Source organism: Suricata suricatta, chromosome 6 (assembly GCF_006229205.1).
Source record: "Suricata suricatta isolate VVHF042 chromosome 6, meerkat_22Aug2017_6uvM2_HiC, whole genome shotgun sequence".
Classification (NCBI taxonomy): domain Eukaryota; kingdom Metazoa; phylum Chordata; class Mammalia; order Carnivora; family Herpestidae; genus Suricata; species Suricata suricatta.
In genome coordinates, this window is record NC_043705.1 from 122,420,022 (window position 1) to 122,439,827 (window position 19,806).

Below are 19,806 nucleotides of genomic sequence, written 5' to 3' on the forward strand. Positions count from 1 at the left end.
AAAAAAGAAATACTCCCAACCATATCCATGAGTGGTAGAAAGAGGAGGAAAAAAAAGGAACCCAGCATATTTTGAGTGTGTCCATGGGCTAGGCATTTTACCTACCATACTTGGTTTAATTTTCATGACAACCTGAATGGTAGGCTTTATTAATCCCATTTATAGGTGAAGAAATTGAGATTTAGAGATTTAGAGATTAAGAAACTTACATGAGGTCACACAGCTAGAAAATAAATGGGGGAATATCAGTTTAAGCATAAGACAGACTCCCGTGCCAGTCCGCTTTCTGCCATAGACATTAATCCAGTAAACATTGAACAAAGAGTAAACTGAGGAGAGAGAGTGAATTAATAACTACTTTGGGGGAAACAAACCTCCCACATGTCCTGGAAAGGAAGGTAGTGAACCACAAATATAGGACACAGAGTTAGAGTCAAAGCTTACGGAAGACTGAGCCCACCTCCAGCTACGTAGTGCCTACAGGGTCAAGCAGCCACGCTTATTGCTGAGGCTCTAGGCCAATACTGGTGTTTTCTAGAGCAACAGCCACCACTGTCCCTCTTTCTCCTTCTTACCTGCTCAGCTCTGGGGCAATAAAGTACCTGCTACTCCCATGCTCTGGACTTGGGCATCTGAGCCCTCTGTGTATGATAAGTCTGGTGACAGCTTTGAGAATCCAGGATTTTGCAGAGAGGCCTAGATCACCTTGTCAGAGAAATGACATTTGCAGGTTTTTAAAGATGAGCAGTCAGCTCTGCATTCTGGTTATGAAAGAGATATATTCTCCATGGTTCCTCAGTAGCTTCTGGGAGCCCTAATGAGGCACTATCCCATGAAGGTCTCCCACAACCCTCCTTTCTAAAGTAGTACTCTGCTCTGAGAAAAACATGTAGTTTGAAGACTTACTTCTGAGGAAGCAGAGGAGATAGAAACTTCAAAAATATTTCTCTTGAGCTTTTGAGGGTCTGAGCACCCTTAGGTGCTTTCCTTGATGCATGATGCTGCTTTGTCTATACTCACTATCTAACAGGCTCCCATCATGAGGATACTGTGGACCCCTTTGCTATGCCAGCCAACCATACTACCTGCACGGAAGCGGCATTTCAGCTGTGGGAATGTCCCTCCACCAAAGCTTCTCAAATTTTAGCTCACTTCAGAATCATCTGCAGGGTTTCTTAATGCACAGATGGCTGGACCCCATTCCCAGAGTGTCCAGTTTGGAGGTCTGGGGCGGAGCCTAAATTTTGCATTTCTAACAGGTACCTAGAAGATGCTGGTCTGGAGACCACACTTGGAGAATATAACTTTCTTTACCTTCTTCTATAAAGATTACTTGGCCAGGTGGCCCTGAATCTATAAATACACATGTAGGTAGAATGATCTCAAATGGGGGAACCCGTCCCTTCTCTCCTCATATAGGATTAAAAAGAGAATACGTGGGAAAAATCCATGTTGACTCACAGTGTTGGAAAATTGTGAAATCAGTAGCTTAATTCTTTCATTGAACAGAAAGGATTAATTATATGCAATTACCCTATTTCCTATGGTACCACCATACACGTCATGTCTGATATCATGGGGGAGATGTTGGCAACCATAATTATTTGTTGTTGTTTCCACACAATAATTAAGATTTTTCAAGATTCTTTTTAAAAATTATTTTTTCAAGTTTGTTTATTTTTGTGAGAGAGAGGGAGAGAGAGAGAGTGCACTGGAGAGGGGCAGAGAGAGAGGGAGAGAGAAAATCCCAAGCAAGCTCCACACTGTCAGTGCAGAGCCTGACATGGGGCTTGATCTCGCTAACTAAACCATGAGGTTGGAATCTGCGTCAAAATCAAGAGTCATATGGTTCACCTACTGAGTCATCCAGGTGCCCCTCAAAGTACTTTTTTTAAGTTTAATTATATATTTTGAGAGAGAGAGAGTTCATGCAGAAGTGGAATAGGAGCAGAGAGAGAGAGAGGGTGGGAGAGAATCCTAAGCAGGTTCCACACTGTCAGTGCAGAGCCTGATGTGGGGCTTGAAATCACGAACCATGAGATCTTGACCTGAGTTGAAACTAAGAGTTGGATGCTTAACCAACTGAGCCACCTAAGTGTCCCTCTAGTACCTTTCAAAGATTCTTGGTGGATTATTTAATTTCCTCCTAGAAACCTTATGAAAATGAGACAATAAATCTTATAAAATTATACTAGTGAGCAAAAACCTGACACGTTTTAGAGTTGCACCCCTTTAGGAATCCAGCCTGTCATCTCAAATTTATCTTGTGAGCATTAGAGCCAATGCATCAGACCCCTGGGCAGACCCATCAATTTCCCTATTCTGGATATGGACAAATTTAATTCTAAAGCTCTATGTAGTGGGAAAGGAAGACTGAATCCCATTTTAAGAAGGGATTAACATAATTGTATCACAAATATATGCTCCCTGTTTGGACTGTCAGAACCAATCACAAGAAAAACATCTACATCTTACATTTTGGTTTATAGATACAAATAACATAATGTCCATTCTGGCATGACCTCTCATTTAGGTTTTTAACCAATATCCCTTCTGTTTGACATGCTGTTTTCCATTGAACTATTTAGCATCTTCTAATTTTTTTTCTCTTCCTTGTATCCTTAGAATGTCCTTTATCAATTTCTTTTCTCTTTAAGTTTTGTTTCACCACTGCTATTTGGTCATTGTGAGGAACCTGGCATATATGTTGAGATTCCAATATAGATTCCAATATAGATACTAATATTCTTAACAACATTGTCCACAATAAAAATGATTATAAAAGGGTCTTCCCTTATCACTGAAAATGTCACCATGTGATTGTCACCTAACTTCATCCCTGTGGTATATCAGTGTTCCAGGTCCTGCGGGGGCGGAGTTCAGGAGAGAGGCGTGACTTGTCCAGGAGGTCTCTGTGACTGGGCGAAAAGGCCCACGTCCACTGCAGCCTGCAACGGCCACCCTTGTTGTCACTGGGCCACTGGGAACTGGGACCTGGTAAGAGTCAGTTATATTCTCTTCCATTTATTTTGGTCTTTTAAAAAATAGTGTTTCTTTTCTTTTGATTTCAAAGGTAATATATATCCATTGTAAACATTCAACATATCCATTGATTTAGTTCTAGTACTCTTCTGACGTTAATTCCTTTAAATCTGCTAAAAGTTCAGCCTTAGCTGACCTGTGCTCATTATTTACTATCTTGAAGAGAAAACTTCAAATACATTCAATACAAAACAGATCAAATACCAACATTATCCTAGAGGCACAAAGCCCAAGGACAGGCAATTTTGGGTCTCGATACCTTGGATCCTGTGCTTTTTCCTGAACCAAACAGGAGCTGTTAATGCCCTGAAGCTTGAGGCTCAGCCCAATTTCCTGAGTTTTAGATCTTGTCAACTTACAGATCAGTTTGCCAGATGGCCAGTCTGTTTGATGGAGAGACAAATAAACAATTAAGCTGTAAATGAGAGAACGATTTATTATTCTCACGAAGTTTAGTTGTTATATAAATAACTGTATCAGTGACTCTGAAAACAAAGAAAATTCTCCCACAGATTCCCCCAGCACTTTGATTTGTCGTATCCTGGATTATCTAGAAAATAGAGTCTTGAGACCAAATCTAACACTTTATTAGGAAATACAACACCAGAAAATCAGGGGTGATAGGAAAAAGGAAGGAGACACGGGAGGCGTGGATCAAATATGAGGTGGTTCATTACCAGGCTGACCACTTGTCTTAACTGACTATTACTTGGTGTCAGGAACAACTGGTGGTTTGCTCTCAAAAGAAGGCCTTCTAGAAGCTAGCTATATGAACTACTGTTTCTTAGGTAGTTTGTCCAGTGGCAAGAAGGGAGGAGATGATTTACTGGCTCCTATCTTGTAGGATTGGGTCAAAAGTCTTCTCTCAGATGGCTAATGTTCCCTGTTGTCCTAGGTTATTCATGTGTGGGCATTGGGCAGCCCCCACCGTGTCTCATGTTTTAGCCAGAAAAGCCCAGAATCAAAAAGTGAGAGGCACACAGCATGGGCATGGGAGGTGCAGGCCAGTGGACTATGTTTCATGAAGTTACTATCTCAACTGGAGCAGATTAATGGCCAACAACTTAGATACATGGGGAGCCAAGAGGATTTGATATACAAATCCTTCAACTGTTTATATTTTGTAATGTAACTTGTTCTTGTATATTTTCATAGTTATAACACAGGCCAATGCAGTATTTTGTCAAGCATTATGCCCCCAGATATGTTTAAGCTCCTGTATCCTTGGTGATTCTCATTATTCATTGCTGTATAGTTGCTCTGCACAGCTGTGATCAATTCACGCTCTGGCATGTGCTCTTGGAAAAGGCTTCTTCTGGTACATCCAACTCAAGATTGTGCTGGTCTCTGAGTAACACCTGCTCTAATCAGGAAGAACAAGATGATTTTTCTTTGCTAAAGGAACATTGTGCATTAATCACTTAACCTGCAAAAAAATTAAAAATACATATTTTATTATATTCATAGCTTAGAAAATTTCCGATAGACAAAGAAGAATGACAGACAGGGCACATCATATTTTCTATGAATTCCCTATCTTCCTTGGCGTCTGCTACTGATTCATAATGAATTGCCAAAGAAGATACTGGTGTCGGGCCAAGCTTTTGTTTCTGCAACCTGCTAAACTCTCTGCCACAGCCAATACCTGGCTTTCACTTTGTCCCCATGGGTCATGTGAACAGCAGAAAATGTCATATGCAGTTGTACTTTTTCCCTTGTAAATATAATTTAATCAGTTTACATTTGGGCATCTTACAATATCTCCCTTGGACAGTGACTTTATTTCCTATTTGCTAGAAATTCAGTTATTCCAAAACCAATTTTCTTCATCTATCTTTGATTTCAGAACCTGAACAGGCTTTACCCAACAAATAAATACGTGTTTCAGGATTAGGTTCTTCAAAAATACCTGGAACCCTATATAACAATATAAGCATCACTAACCAAATCAAATGCGACCATTAGAAGAAAATAATTGATACCACATGAACTACTATGAAAATGTTATAAATTTGGGCCCATTCAGGAATACAAAATCCCAGAGAAGATTAATAAATAGAGATGAACATTTTCTTAATGTTTATTTATTTTTGAGAGACGTTCATGAACTGGGAAGAGGCAGAGAGAGAGAGAGAGACAGAGAGAGAGAGAGAGAGAGAGAGAGACAGAGAATCCCAAGCAGGCCCCATGCTGTCCGCACAGAGCCCAACACAAGGCTCAAACCCATGTACTGTGAGATCATGACCTGAGCCAAAACCAAGAGTCAGATGCTTGACCAACTGAGCCACCCAGGTGCCCACATAGATGAACATTTTTAAGTCTGTCAGTTCCTTGAGGCTCTCATACCTTATTATTTATTGTAAAGGAAAGCTTGACAATTTCTTTTTGGCAAGAAAGAGGATTGGATTGCCCAGTAAATATTATAGTAATGATGTGTGAAGCATATTCTGTTCTTAGGGAACTCACAGAGAAAAGAAAATTGTCAAAAGCATCCCAATTTGGGAGAAAAGGGGCAAGATGGCAGAGAAGTAGGGAACACTGTTACCTCCACATGCCCGCAACCATCACACTGAGAAGAATTAAAAGCCACAATATTCTGATCTCCAAGAATGGAGGTGCACGCACAGACCCCTTATTGATAACAGCTTCACGGATCCTGAGTGCGTGCAAACTGGCACCAGAGACTTTGGAGGAAGGAACTCTGGCTCAAAGCGGAGACGGGAAAGAGAGTGCCCAGAAACTTGGTTATAATCATCTGTCTGGAGTTAGAACAGAAAGTAATAAAATCAATGAGAAACTTAAAATACCTAGACTGACACAGCAGTCCTACCTGTAATAATTTAGCCCACAAATATTCCATTAAATGTAATCCTAGATGATGATAAAGATGTTCATTGCCATGTTGTTTATAACAGCAATTCCTAAAAAATAACCAAATATCCTTTGATAGAAGAGCTGACCAGTCTATTAATTTACTAGAGTACAGCCATTTTAAGAATGAGTTAGACTATGTTTCTGAGTTGTACAGATTCCTAACAATAGAAATTCAAATACTTTTAGAGAGAGTTAGAAGTTACTACCTTTTGGAGGTGGACGTGAGTTAGTTTCCTTGGAAGAACAATTTATCAAAAATTCATCAATTGTGCATATCAAAGACAAGGGCCATGAAAGGTGGCTAACACCTACCAAGCCGGCCTCCGGAATTACTCTTGACCTCTGAGACCTATTATCAAGTGAAAAATGAGAACTATAGAGCCCAAGGAACACGTGTGGATGGATTGAACAAATACATTTGCCTCTCTTCCCCAAACTGCATTAAATAGAAGAGATAAAAAATTAAAAGTGCCTCAAATCCACAAAGACCAGAGGATGGAAACAATATCAGAGAAGGAATCAACAAAATTTTGGAAACTAGAAGCAGACAGGCAAACTTATAGTTGACTTAGCATGCCAGACAATGCTAAAAACTCCATAGCACGGAGTCCAGGCACCTGTGAGGCAGCAGTGAGGGACGGGGAAATGGGAGGTGGTTGAAAGCTAGTAAGAGAGGCATTTGGGTCTTTAGAACTTTCCTACATCCTGACCATAGTCTGGAGGTCTTCTCGCTGGAGAAGTAAACCAAGAGAGACCTTGGAATCAGTCACAGTCGGTGGGAACAAAAGAGCTGATCTCACCAATAGTTAAGTGAAATACACGCAGTAAATAGTGTCCTCCTTTCTCTGACAGAACTCCACAAAGGCAGGGAACCCAGTTGGCCTCAAGAGAAAAAAATCCACATAATCGATCTCCTCCTGAATGCCTTGTTTAAAGCTACCTCACAATAACTACCATCCATGAAACTTCCAGTCAGCTCATAGGTACATCATCTTAAGTAGATAGGCTAGGATTACTGGACATTTGAGAAAATCTATCACACTAAGGACAAAGTAACAAACAGAACAAAAGAAATTCCAAGGAACAGAGATCTTGAAAGGCACATCAAACTTCCCCCCCAAAAAACCATAAGTAATTTCTTCAGAGAAGTAAAGACAACATTCATGACCTAGCTTCCTGTTGAAGCTATATAAAAAGAATATTCACAGACTGTAAGGAGATCTTAAATATTTTTATAATAGCAAAGATTTTTTAAAAAGTAAGTAGAAGGATTGGGGAAATAATGTGAAGAAATCTCTCAAAAAAAAAAGTAGAACAAAGACAAAAAGAAAATATGATTAGAGATAAGAAAATTAGAGGATCAGACCAGGAGGTATGACATAGAAATAAGATTTCAGAAAAGGAGAATAGAGATGGAATAGAAATGAGGCAATCAAAGAATTAATATAAGAAAATTTTCCAAATCTGAAGAATGTGAGTCTCCATGCCCATTAATGCTGTAAGAAAAACTAAAGTCAGGAGAGAGGTGGACCTCTTTCTACACTAGTAAAAGCAAAATACAAATCTTACTTCACATGACTGAACTTAAGGATATTTCCTGTGCACTTAGAACCCAGCCTACCATCTATTAGTAGTAAGTAAGAAAACTATTCAGTGAAGATGCTTGCGTTAGTTTTGAAACATCTAATGGTTCCTCCTCTTCATATTTCTCCAATCCATCCATGTTGGTTGAATGGTAGCAACAACAGAGTTTTACAGCTTCCCACAGAGTGAGTCTTTGCTGATCATCTGCAAACCTGGGAGTCAACATTTTCAAACAGGCCAACTTAGGCTGAAGAGAACCCTTGGGCTCCTATTGGATAGCACATCCAGGACCGAATGAGACTAGTGTGCAGTTCAGCTTAGGGTATGGTCAGTTCAGTTACTCAGTAACCTTAACAGGGCCCTAATCAGCTTTAGCCCCATCAGTATTTTGGAGTGCTCAGTTCTACACAAAGATTCCTCATTCTCACTGGTTCCAAAGAAGTGGAACTCAGCATTAAGAGAGGTGTACCTTCTCTCTAAAGCCCCAAACTCACCGCAATTCACCAAACCCAAATCAGTAACCATGCTTCCTGCTTAATCCTCCAATTAAGTACAACACAGAATCATGCACCTTCTTTATCACAAATCATTTTAATTGACTAATTAATGCATGGACAGTGATCTCTCTGCTTATATTTGTGCTTGGCTTGGAATTAGTTCTTCCATCTTCATCTGCCCTGGACAAGAGGGCCAGCAGGGCTCCAGCACCCAGGACCAGCCCAGGCTTGTCCCATCAGACCCTTAGGAGCAGAAAGGAGAAAAGGAAGTTTTTCGTAAAAATAATTTATCTTTATTAAAGAATTTTTTAATGTACCAACTTTATTTTACAGAGGAAGAAAAAGAGTGTTGAGCAATTGATCTAGAAAAATATGCAGTGAGTGGAAAAGCCCATCTCCAGAATTCTGGTCCAAAATCTTGATCGAATTCTGGCTTGATTAACTTCCTTTCCTCTTCCCATTGTCCCCTGTAGCACACTTTTATTTACTCAGCTCAGTAGTTATTTCTCATTTCTGCCCTCTAGGAAGTTTTAATTATATAATATAGATAATAATAAAAGTAATGAAACATGAAATGGAATGTTAACCATTAGAGTATCTGTGGTCCACAGTAGCCAAAAGGTGGAAGCACCCCAAGTACCCATCCACAGACAGATGGACAAAGTGTGGTATATGCATACAGTGGAATATTATTCCACCTGAAAAGAAATTCCAGTACATGCTGTAATGTGGAGGAAGCTTGAAGAGATTATGCTAATTGAAGTAAGCCAGGGACAATCTTACTTATATGAGGTACATACAATAGTCAAATTCATAAAGATGAAAAATAGAATGGTGGTTGTTGGGCACTAGTGGTGGGGCTGGGAGATGGGGCACTCTTACAGGGTTTCAATTTGGAAATATAAAAAAGTTCTAGAGATGGTTAGAAGTGATGGTTACACAGCCATGAGAATGCATATATATATATCACATATAATGATATATTTAAAATATATTAAAATATATTTTATATTACAATTATACTATATATAATTATAAAATACATATTTTAAATATATCATATATGTTATATATTAAATTTTTATTAAAGAATTTTATTAAATAATATATTTTTTGTTAAAGAATTTTTTCAAAAGTATATGTGGTAAACTCAGACACATGTTCTCACATTCCCAGTGAGCTACTTTCACAGGCCGGAATACCTCCCTTCTTCCTGGCAGCTGCTGGATGACATTGCAGTAGAACCTTGACTGTGTGACTTGAGGCCCCACATGGTCCAGCTGGACCCATTCTAGATTCTCTCTCCATTCCTCCATGGTTTCCTCTCCCACTTCTCTTTCCTCAGTGTCTGATTCCCAGCCTCCAATCAAATCTAGTTCAGAGAAACTGGATTCCAAAGGCACCAGGGCCTAGAAACAAAATTTTATTCTACTTTGCTTGCAGTTGAAACTTTGTCCGCATTCCTCGAAGAAACCAACAGTCAATTAAGCCAAATTCGATCCACATAGTCAGTACTATAGACTCTGCCTAAATTCACATCTTCAAGTTTTTAGTGCCTTATTCTCTGACTCCTTCAAAACGACTTCTGATCATGGAGACTTTCCCCTCCTTGAGCACAATGGGGTTAGAGGTGCTCTGCTAGCCTCCCGCTGGTGGCCCCGGGGAAGAGCCGTGACTCTCTGCGCACCCCTCTCTTTCAGTGCACGGCTTCCTGCGGAGGTGGCATTCAGAAGAGGACTGTGCGTTGTGTCTCCTCGGAGGACAACACAACTGAAGACCGATGCCTGTGTGATCATGAAGCCAGACCTCCAGAACTCCAGAAATGCGGCCAGCAGGCCTGCAAGAAGAATGCTGGTGGGTGAATGCCTTTTCCCGCAGGGCGGGTGGGGAGAGCATTTCATAAAGAAGGTGTCCTGTATGAATCAACTGTGGGTAATTTTAGTCCCCTATATTGAGCCAGGAATTTTAATGCTGAAGAGGCCAGCCAACTCCTCTCAGAGCAAGCTGTCTGCTGATCTGGTGAGGTTTGACTCTAATTCCTTGAGGGACTATTTCATCCATTTTCCTGTCTCGAAGCACGTTCACAGTGATGACATCCCATACAGATGAGAATCACCTCTATGTTTTCAGAAATTTCTGAGAGATGCTCCAGCCTTTCTCGGGAAGCCAGTCAAGTGCTGAATGGCCTTCTCTTATCCATCCAGCACCACGGTCTTAGGTCAGGTTCCACAGAACCAGCTCTGAGGTACAAATATGTGTGCAAGGGATTCATTTAGGAAGTGTTCCCGAGGAAAACCATTAAGGGAATAGGAGAAGTAAGACAGAAGAGGACCAAACATAGCCAGGCTGCTGTTTCAGACCGGTCCCACAGGGGAGCTCCAGGGTGTAAGCTGTGTGTCAGATCTGTCTGTTCCTGAGGGCCCGTGAGCTAGGTTTTCACACTCTCACACTCTTCAGCCATTGGCCAAGATTAGCTGAAGATAGAATCTCTGGGTATTAAAGGCTACAGAACAGGGATGCTGGGATTTAGCATGGGGAAGGGGTTGGGGTAACATGAAAATGGACCCAAAAACATAAGGAAGGACACCTGAATAGAGGAAGATCACTGTTATCTGCAGCATTCAACTTCCACTTTCAGAAAGCATCCCAATCTAAACGACACATGGTCACCTTCATCATTTTAAGTCTGTTGAGCTGCAGCCTGGAAAGGCTAAGTGGCCTCTTTGTGAAGACCCATTGGGCTGATTTCAGAGCCAGAGCACCAAGCTAGGTCTCCTGCTCACATGCCCCACTTCCCTGGGGGTGAAAAGAATCGAGCTTTGGAATCAGACAGCAGTGGTTTTGGATCCAGTTGCAGCCTCTTTCTATCTATGTGATCTTGGCAAATTATTTAACACTCTGAGCCTGTTTCCTTTTGGATATAAAGAGAATAATAACACAAGCCTTCCAAAGTTGTTGTCAAGATTTTAAATAGCAGGTAGTAAGTACATTTAAAAAGAAAAAAAAATCCGTCAACAATTCAGTTTAGTTACCTCCCTTGGGAAACTTACTTCATTTCAATAGACTACAGTTTTTTTTTTTAATCTATTTACAAATGAATGGGTTCAAGCATAAGCATGAACTCTAATGTCCATTTCATTGACATTTGGGGCCTCAATACTATGTGAGATTTTAAAATTAAGTCAAAAATCTAGGGAGAAGGTGTTCAGGCAGGGAGAGGATTTTTTGACAGTCTGCTTACATCATTACAAAGCAGAGGATGCCTCTTGTAGATGTAGTCCCGAAATTGGGATTTAGACAATCAGGGTAAATTTACTTTGTCCCTAATTACAGAACTGACTATTAGACATCATTAGCTAAGTGAAAAACTCTTGACCTGTCTCGAAGCACGTTGGTCATACACAATGGTAGTCTTTTTCTAAAGATTCTTAATGATTAGAGGTAGTGAAGCCTGTGTTCTGTTCCTCTGTTTCTTGCCTCCTTCCAAGTACTGAGGGGGCTGGCATTCAATGGAGACTGCCATTAGACTTCATACCTCAGAAGATTTTCCTTAGAGGTTGCGTGTTTACAAATCATGCACGTATTCAGCAGATATTTGTTGGGCTCTGACTGACTACATGCTAAACATAATGTTAAACAAGGAACAAAGGAACAAAGCTGCAACCCAGTGACATTGATAAGGTAGGTAAGAATGTTACTGGAGTTCTTGAAAAGGTCATGGACTGTAAACTGGGGAGAGTAGGAAAGGCCTATAGAGGAAGTGAATGATGTGTAGACAAGTCAGGTAAGAGGTTCCTGAGAGGCTTTCTGTTTCTGCAGTAACCAGGAAGAATACAATGTCATGGCACAGGAGTCTAACTCAAGTATGAATGTCATGGGAAGTTAAGAATGGTAGAGCTGGAAAAGAAATCTAGAGCTGGAAAAGAAAGCTAGAGCTTGTGATGCATGCTGATGGGTGTGGACTTTATCCTAGAGCAGAAGGAGCCTTAAAGTGTTCCCAACGGGGGCATGGAGATGAGAAAGTCATGCCAGCTGCCATGTGGATGATAGATAAGGGAGACCAGCCAGGAGACCGTAGCTGTCCCCCAAGCCAGAGTGTATGCATCATGAACTAGGGTGGTGTGCAGGTAGGGAGAAGTCAGCGGGTTCAGGAATTACTTGACAGGGAGATCTGTTCTTGGGGGAAGAAAAGGGAAGATAAGCCCAGATTTCCAACATGGCCAGCTGAGTAGAGGAGGCTGCCATTCACTGAGACAGCCCCCCCCCCATCCCCATGAAATGGTTTTAGAATGAGGAAAGGAAATGAGTTCTGTTTGGGACATGTTTGTGGAGGTGACTATGAATCATTTAGGTAGGAGTGTCCCGTGATTGGTTTTCTACACAGATGTGGAGCCAAGAGGGAGAGCTGAGCTGGAAATTCTGAATGCAATACACTGAGGGAGAAAATGCTTTAGATGGGATTGTCACATGCAGTGTCTCTCTTACTAACTTGAACTTGAGGGTGGCTATCATTGACCTTATTGGAAACTCCCAAAGAAGCTACTACCTAGGGCTCATTTTCAGAGGTGTTATTGGTCCCTGGACTGGCTGCCTCAGCATCACCTGGGAGCGTGTTAGAAATGCAGGGTCTCAGGCCTCACCTCAGACCTACTGCACGTAAACAAGATCCCCAGGTGATTTGGATGTACATTACAGTTTGAGAGGCACCCTGTTCTAGATCAATGAGCCAGTTTGAGACCCTCTTTTCTTCATGTCATCTCATCACCTTCTATGGTACCAGGTTTTCAAATGTCAAGGCTAGATAGCATCTTTCCGTAATGTGTTGATTTTTATATAATCGAAGCAGCATTATAGTCTTGATTGACCAGGCTCAGTGTTGTGGGCTGTTATTTTTAAATTATGTAGATAGTCTTAACTGTTTTATCACTGGACAGTGCATTCTCCAATAATCAAGACTAGGTTAAATGCATTCATGGTATTTTTATTTTGAAATCCCACACTGGGGAGATGGTGACTAATAGTTGGATGTCAGTGGATGCAAATCGCAATGAATTCCACTCACCAACAATTATTGGGGCAACAAAAGCTACTTACTAGCTTCTCCTGAAGACAGAGCCACATTTACACCATGAAGAGCAGCTTCAAGAAATTCCCTGACTTAAAGAACCTACCACCCGCCCTGACCCCCGAGCCTTCTAAAATGCTTTGAAAACAAGTCATTCAGTGCCTGGATTCTTTTCAGTCAACCGGCCACACAATAAACACACACCCTATACCCATCCTGTAGAATCAGGGGTGAATTCCACGGAAGGTGGCCTCCAGGCCATTTTGCTTCCTTTCAATGCCATCTAAATTGTTAATGACTTAAATTCTAAACCAGAATTACCTTTTCCATGGTAGAGACTATTAAACTCTTTCTAAGTATCTAGCAAATTTTTTTAATTTAATTTAAAATTTTAAATTTTTAAAAAAAATTTTATCTAGACATATTTACTACCAAGCATATTCTAGAAATTATGTTCATAATGATTAAAAAACAAAAGCAAACCTCTTATGGGCACCATTCTTGGGTTGTTGTTTTTTAATTGAGGGAATGAGGGGTAGAGAAGGCAAGAAAAAGAATGTGGAACGTAACCAAGACAGCACTTAGATTCAGAGTTGCTACAGATGAATATTTGAGTCAGCAAACTTTCTACTCAGGAATATTCTTCCAGATGAATAGAATTTTGTGTTTTCATTTGTTCAGCAAATATTACTGATTACAACATAAGTCGCAGCTAAAAACTGAGGATACAGAAGTGAGTACAATACAGCCCTGGCCTCAAGGAAACCAAACTCTGACAGAAACCGTATTTGTCAGCAATATTGAAATTGTTTTTAAACTTTCTTTTGGGGGCAACATATTATCCTTTCAACCTAGACACAGCTGACAACAAAGAAACAAGCTTATAACTGTCCCTTCAAATTTCCAAGCATAGTTTCTGTTGAACAGGCCGAGGCAAATTGAGATCTCTTTTCCAAGTTGCCCCTAATTATAAGCATTGTGTGTGCTTCGGCCGGGATCCAGTTTGCTGATTAATACAACAAGCCTTCATTGTTTTATAATAAGAAAGAAAACTGTGAGCTAAGCCATGCCATGGTGTTGGGCTCATGGTCATTATCTAAATGAGCTGCTAAACACAGGCCTGGAACACCCTCCCAATATAGGCCACCACGATCCTCTGCTCTTCTTTCAAGTCCCCCACTCTCAAGCAGGAGGACCCCAGGATCCAGCATGATTCCAGGGTTCTGAGGACCATTGAAAAGCAGACTTTGGATCTCATGATTGCCAAGATCAGGCAAGAAGCCATGGTTGAGCCTCTGTCAGTCGCAAAGGTGTCTACCTAACCCGAAAATAGGTGTCTGCCTAACCCCCTGTGAGCAAATGAAGATGTTCTTTTCAAGGAAGATCTGTTCATGTGCCCTCCTCCTCTCCCATCACCAGTATAAGAGAGTCATTCCCTTGGTGGCAGAGTTTTAGAAGCCCTGAAGCAACATTCAAATTCCAGCCATCATCTACATCTCAGCTATGTGATGTCAAGCCAGTTACCAAGCCTCTCTGGAACGCTCTGGTTTTAAAAGAAAAATAGTTATACCTACAAGTAAGTTTCTACATGGATCAAATAAGATAGTATATGTGAAGTATATTGTCTGGTAATCTGGTGAGTGCTTAATAAATTGTATTTCCGTTATTATTCTTGTCATCAGAGAGGGCGTGTATTACTTTCCTAGGGCTACAGTAAGAGACTATAAGGAGCTAAATAGCTTAAAACAACAGAAATGTATTCTCTACAGTTTGGGAGACCAGATGTCCAAAATCAAAGTCTTGATAAGGCCATGCTCTCTGTCTTAGCTTCTGGTGGTTGCTGGCAATCCCTGGCTTTTCTTGGCTTATTGCTGCATAACTTCAGTCTCTGCACCTGTCATCACATGGCCAGCTTCCCTCTGATGTCAGTGTCTTCATGTGGCTTTCTCTTCACTCTGTTGTACCTGTCTTCTCCTCTTCGTATAAGGACACCAGTCTTTAAGGGTCTACTCTATTCTGACATGACCTCATCTTCATTTAGGTTATTATTACATCTTCAAAGAAATATTTCTACATAAGGTCACATTTACACATACCAATGGTTAGGATACCAACTTTGGAAAACACTAAAACTTTGTAGGGTACAATTCAGCCCACAACAGCTTAAGGGATTTGGGAACTTCTAGGAAGCCCTATTTATAATAGTAGACATCCTTGAGAGGTCACACTTTAGCCTTCGCTAAAAAGACTCACATCACTATTTGTTGAAGAGTTCAAGATGGACTGCGGTAGCATGTTGGAGCAAATATTACAATAATAATACAAGTTTGGAGACTGAGACAGGAGGGATCCATTGGGGCCAGCATGGCCAAAAGAAGCTTTGTGGAGAAAGAGGGTACAAGCTGAGCTTTCACACTTCCTCTGTCTTCTTCCTTTCCCAAGTGGCCTCAAAGCCTCATATTTTCATGGCAGGGAGAATGTGGGGCCAAGAGCTACACCAGGGGCACCTCTTCCATCACCATCCACAAGGGCTTCAGGAGATACTGGCTGAGAAACTGCAGCAGACCTGTGACCCCCAGGCTTCCATGCTGGCCCTGTTCCAAAGCCAGCAGCCTAGAGAGGAATCCTTGCCTTGTTCTCAAGGAGAACACTGGCCACTTTAGCGGAGATGAGGGAGATGAAGAGCTCAAATTCCTTTTCCACAGCAGGAATCTCTAGATAAAATGTGCACCTTTTCTGAAATGTGAGAATACCTCAGAAAGTTTCCTGTGGGGCTTTAAGAGAGGTTGGATTTTATAATAGGCTTAGGGAAGGGGCCTGAAGAAGAAAAGAATCAGCAGTGAAAACTCTAGGCCCATTGTGTGTGGCCTATTCCCAAGTGCTGTTAAAATGAAATAGGATTCTGACAGCTAATAGAAGACATTGATTTCTTCACAGAAAGAAAAAAAAGAGGCAAGGCGCATTCAAAGGAATGATGAGTTATAAAGAGATATAAAGCATTTTTTGCCTTCACGACCTGAAGGTGAGAGAAAGTATAAAGAGGAAAACATACTGTCATCACAGATTTGGGGTAAAGACGATGTTACCTCAATTTTTGTTCTTACTGACAGTCCTATTTACAACGGACAACAGCCTCTGTTTGTGAAAAAGTTTTTCTTCAAGTCTATTCAAATCTCTTCTGGAAAGAAGAAAGAAAAGCAACCAGAGCTCTCTGAGAGGCACTCAGGCAAAGCTTGAAACAATTTTGCTTTATAGAAGAAAAATCTGCTACTTGGGGCCTCACTGAATCTCTTCCAGCCCAGGACTGCATGGACCAGTCCAGTCTGAATACTGCCTCTAGAATGTGTGTGGTGGTGGTGGTCCCGGAGAAATTCCCTGCTTCATGGATGAGGAAAACAGGGCCAAGGGGAAAAAATTGAGGAACTTAATTACCTAGAGTTGTTAGAGTAAGTAACGAAGATTAGAACACAGAGGAATTATTTGTGTCTTATGGCTTCATCTACCGGGTACCTTTGTGGAGGGCAGTGACCACATTCTATAGACCTGTTCCTTTGCTCTGCCGAGCTATGCTTGGCACACATTGGTTAGTTGGCTAGCTGGGTGATTGCTTGGTGTTCTGAATGATATGATTGATAAGAGCCCCAGCTCTGGAGTCAAAACCGTCTCTGTTTAGATCTGGCTGTGCCACTTACTAGCTGGGGAATATTGTGCAGGTGTTTAAACTCCTGTAGGCTCTACCGTCTTGTGTAGTAGTAAGAATCCTATTTACCCGATAGTCCTGCTGGGATGATTAAATGAGACAATGCATGTGAAACATTGCATTCAACTGTTGCAAAACAATACTGCAGAGCAAAACACCTCTAAACTTGGGGACTTAGAATGACAATCACGTGTAGTTGGCTCAGCACCTATAGGTCAGCTGATCTGGCTTGGCCCTGGCTGGTCTCGCCTGCAAGCTGTCGGTCCGGTCTAGGTTTGTTACATGTATCTCTCATCCTTCTCCCATCCACCCACTAGCTGCATGAACCAGGTCCCTCTCATGGTGACAGCAGGAGCCATCAGCGGCAGGCTCCTCCTCCTGCTCTCCCCCAAGGCCCTGAAGGGATCATGTGCACTAACATCACCTTATCCAAAGCAAGTCATAGGTCTGAACCCAAAGTCAAGCGATGGAGGAGTTTTCACCACCCACCAGGCAGCCATGGCAGGGGTGGGGACATACATGACACCGCTAAGCAGGAGTGAAGAACTGTGACTGATAGTTCAGTTTAACACGAATACTTTGCAGTGTCCAATACACAATCAGTGTTCCGTGGATATCAACTATTATTAATTATTATGAAACCTTTCTCAGTAGATACATAGCATCTTCCATTATAGAAATTGTGCTCGTTCACTTACAAAGGATAATCTTTGTATGTGTGTTTTTTCTTATTTTTCTCTCCTTTCACAGATTTACTTTGCACTAAGGACAAATTATCAGCCAGTTTCTGCCAAACACTAAAAACCATGAAGAAATGTTCTGTGCCCACTGTGAGGGCTCAGTGCTGCTTCTCCTGTCCCCAGACACACGTCGTCCACACCCGAAGGCCAAGAAAGCCACAGTCTCTCAGAAACCCCAAAACATTCTAGAACCGAAGGAAGCCGCCCTCCCCCGCAGACTGCAACAGCAGCCTGCTGACTGTACCACTTTCTCGCCCCAGGGACCACTTCACTGAGGTTTTTCGGGCCCAACTTCGACTCAAAACAAAATCCACAAGCTCTGTGTTTTTTAAGCCACAAAACGTCCTTGCAAAAGGCGTGGGACTGTGATAGTTTGCTGTTCCCTGATAGGCAGGTGAGATATCCCATCTCCTGGGATCAGCTCCCGGGAAAGATGCCAAACTAGGTAAGTCAGTGACATGATGTCTTTTCCCTCCGTAAAAATAAAAGCAAAGACACCAGGTTTTTCCCAGACTACCTCAGGAGTATCAGGAAACAGAATCACATGTACCAATGGAACAAATAATCTTGTTAATTTACTTAGGTGAAATCATCCCTTTTTTCCCTTCCTGCTTGGAGAGCTGTTGTTTAATGTCATGGAAGAGCTTTCAGGAACATTCCTTTAATTCACCCAGGCAGAGGACCACTTTGTTCAACCCCTACTCACCTGGGTCAGGAAGAGAAAATGCTGGCTGTCATTCAGTCACTGTAGACTCCTATCTGGGCTGTTCAGACTCCCTTGCCTGCCTGGAGATACAAGAATAAGAGAAAATGGTCAGAAACTGTAAGATTTAGTAAAGATAGAAGACTTCATTGTGCAGAAGACATTTCTGACTCAATGATAATTTCTATGAAACTCTTAAAAAGCAAAGGAACAGAAATCAAATTCTGGCTGGTATAAGAAAAGAAACATGGACCTTTATTCTTCCCACTTTTCTGGCAAATACATTTTCTTTGCAGAAGAGCAGATAAGTCTTCCTGTCGGACTTTTCCTCTCTAGCACATTCCCTGCCCGAGTCATCAACACCGGTCCTGCTGTCTTTCCGCTCCTGGGGGTTTACATACAACAGCTACTATAACCAGGTCCCTGGTTGCAACGCACTTCATGGGCCCCCCAGGATAGGAAATGGTGCTCACAGTTAAAGCGTTTCAAAGAACCTGGAAACGTGTATTAAGTCCAAGAACTTGGATCAAACTTCTAGTCTTGAAAAAACAAACTCAAAACTGAGGTTAAGATGACCTACTTCCCAGTACATCCAATAGTTATTTTTGAGGGTCTGTTTCCTGGGAGGGAACAGGCAAGCCAGGGATGTCCAAAACCATGAAATGAATGTTAGAATGCTTATTCTGGATATTCTCACCACCCATCAGGAGGCTGTGGTCTCAAATACAAGGCAAGTTTCCTGGGTGAGTGGGTAGGGCCTCAAAGGAAAGAGCCCTCAGAACCAGCTCTTGACAGAGGGGAAGGCAAGAATGTGGACTTTAGGTAATGGGTAGCATATTCCAGACTCAAGCCCAGGCAGCATCTGCTTACTATTCGCCACGGAGCACAGTGTCCCATAGCTCCCGTGGATTACCTATCCGTTCAGCAGAATGGTGCTATTGAATACCGGTGCTAATATCTAGATGGTGGCAGAACTAATATAAACATACCGATAGATGTACAAGTGGCCAAGTCCATATACATCTGTTGAATGTGTGATGGTGTTGCTGGCCAATGCCAGTTCTATTGCTTGGATACTAGAAGCTTAAAATTTTTATATTATATGCTATTTTATTTTTTTCAAGCCATTAATGTGTATTATTCTGACAAGTTCCTGTGGAAAATAGAACACTGGGGTTGGGATGAAATTTAAGAAGGGATGGAAACAGGAGGAAAGCAGAAATACTTACTTAAAGCCAGGGAGGTTATTTTTCAATAATAATGGTCTGTGTTCTCTGTCTTTGAATCCAAACATTGCTGGCAGATGACAGTCATTGGTGAAATAAGTTTAGAGAGAAGAGGCTTAAATGGTTAGTGACAGTAATGGAAGAGAACCTGATTTTTTCTAATGAGGCAGTTCGCAGAGACTGCCTGAAGTGTAGTGTGGGCTTTTGGGGGGCTGGATTTAGTAAGCTGGGTTGATTTAACTTCATCTGGTACTGTACTATCTAGCATTGGTTTATGCGTGTCATCAGAGACCTGCATGTGACCAGGCTTCCAGAACTCAGGAACAAACCCAGATTCTTACTGACCTCAGCAAACTCAACGAGGCCAGATTTCTC

General features: G+C 41.6%; 1 protein-coding gene across 1 annotated transcript in view; it reads left to right on the forward strand.

Moving 5' to 3' along the window:
* Nucleotides 1-17,960, forward strand: part of ADAMTS12 (ADAM metallopeptidase with thrombospondin type 1 motif 12) — a 276,826-nt gene extending 258,866 nt beyond the window's left edge. Inside the window, exons 19-21 of the mRNA XM_029941278.1 lie at nucleotides 2,854-2,997; nucleotides 9,698-9,851; nucleotides 17,513-17,960. Of these exons, the coding sequence (XP_029797138.1) occupies nucleotides 2,854-2,997; nucleotides 9,698-9,851; nucleotides 17,513-17,691 (477 nt within the window). The 3' untranslated portion in view covers nucleotides 17,692-17,960. The remainder of the gene's footprint in view (nucleotides 1-2,853; nucleotides 2,998-9,697; nucleotides 9,852-17,512) is intronic.
* Nucleotides 17,961-19,806: the final 1,846 nt, after the last annotated feature.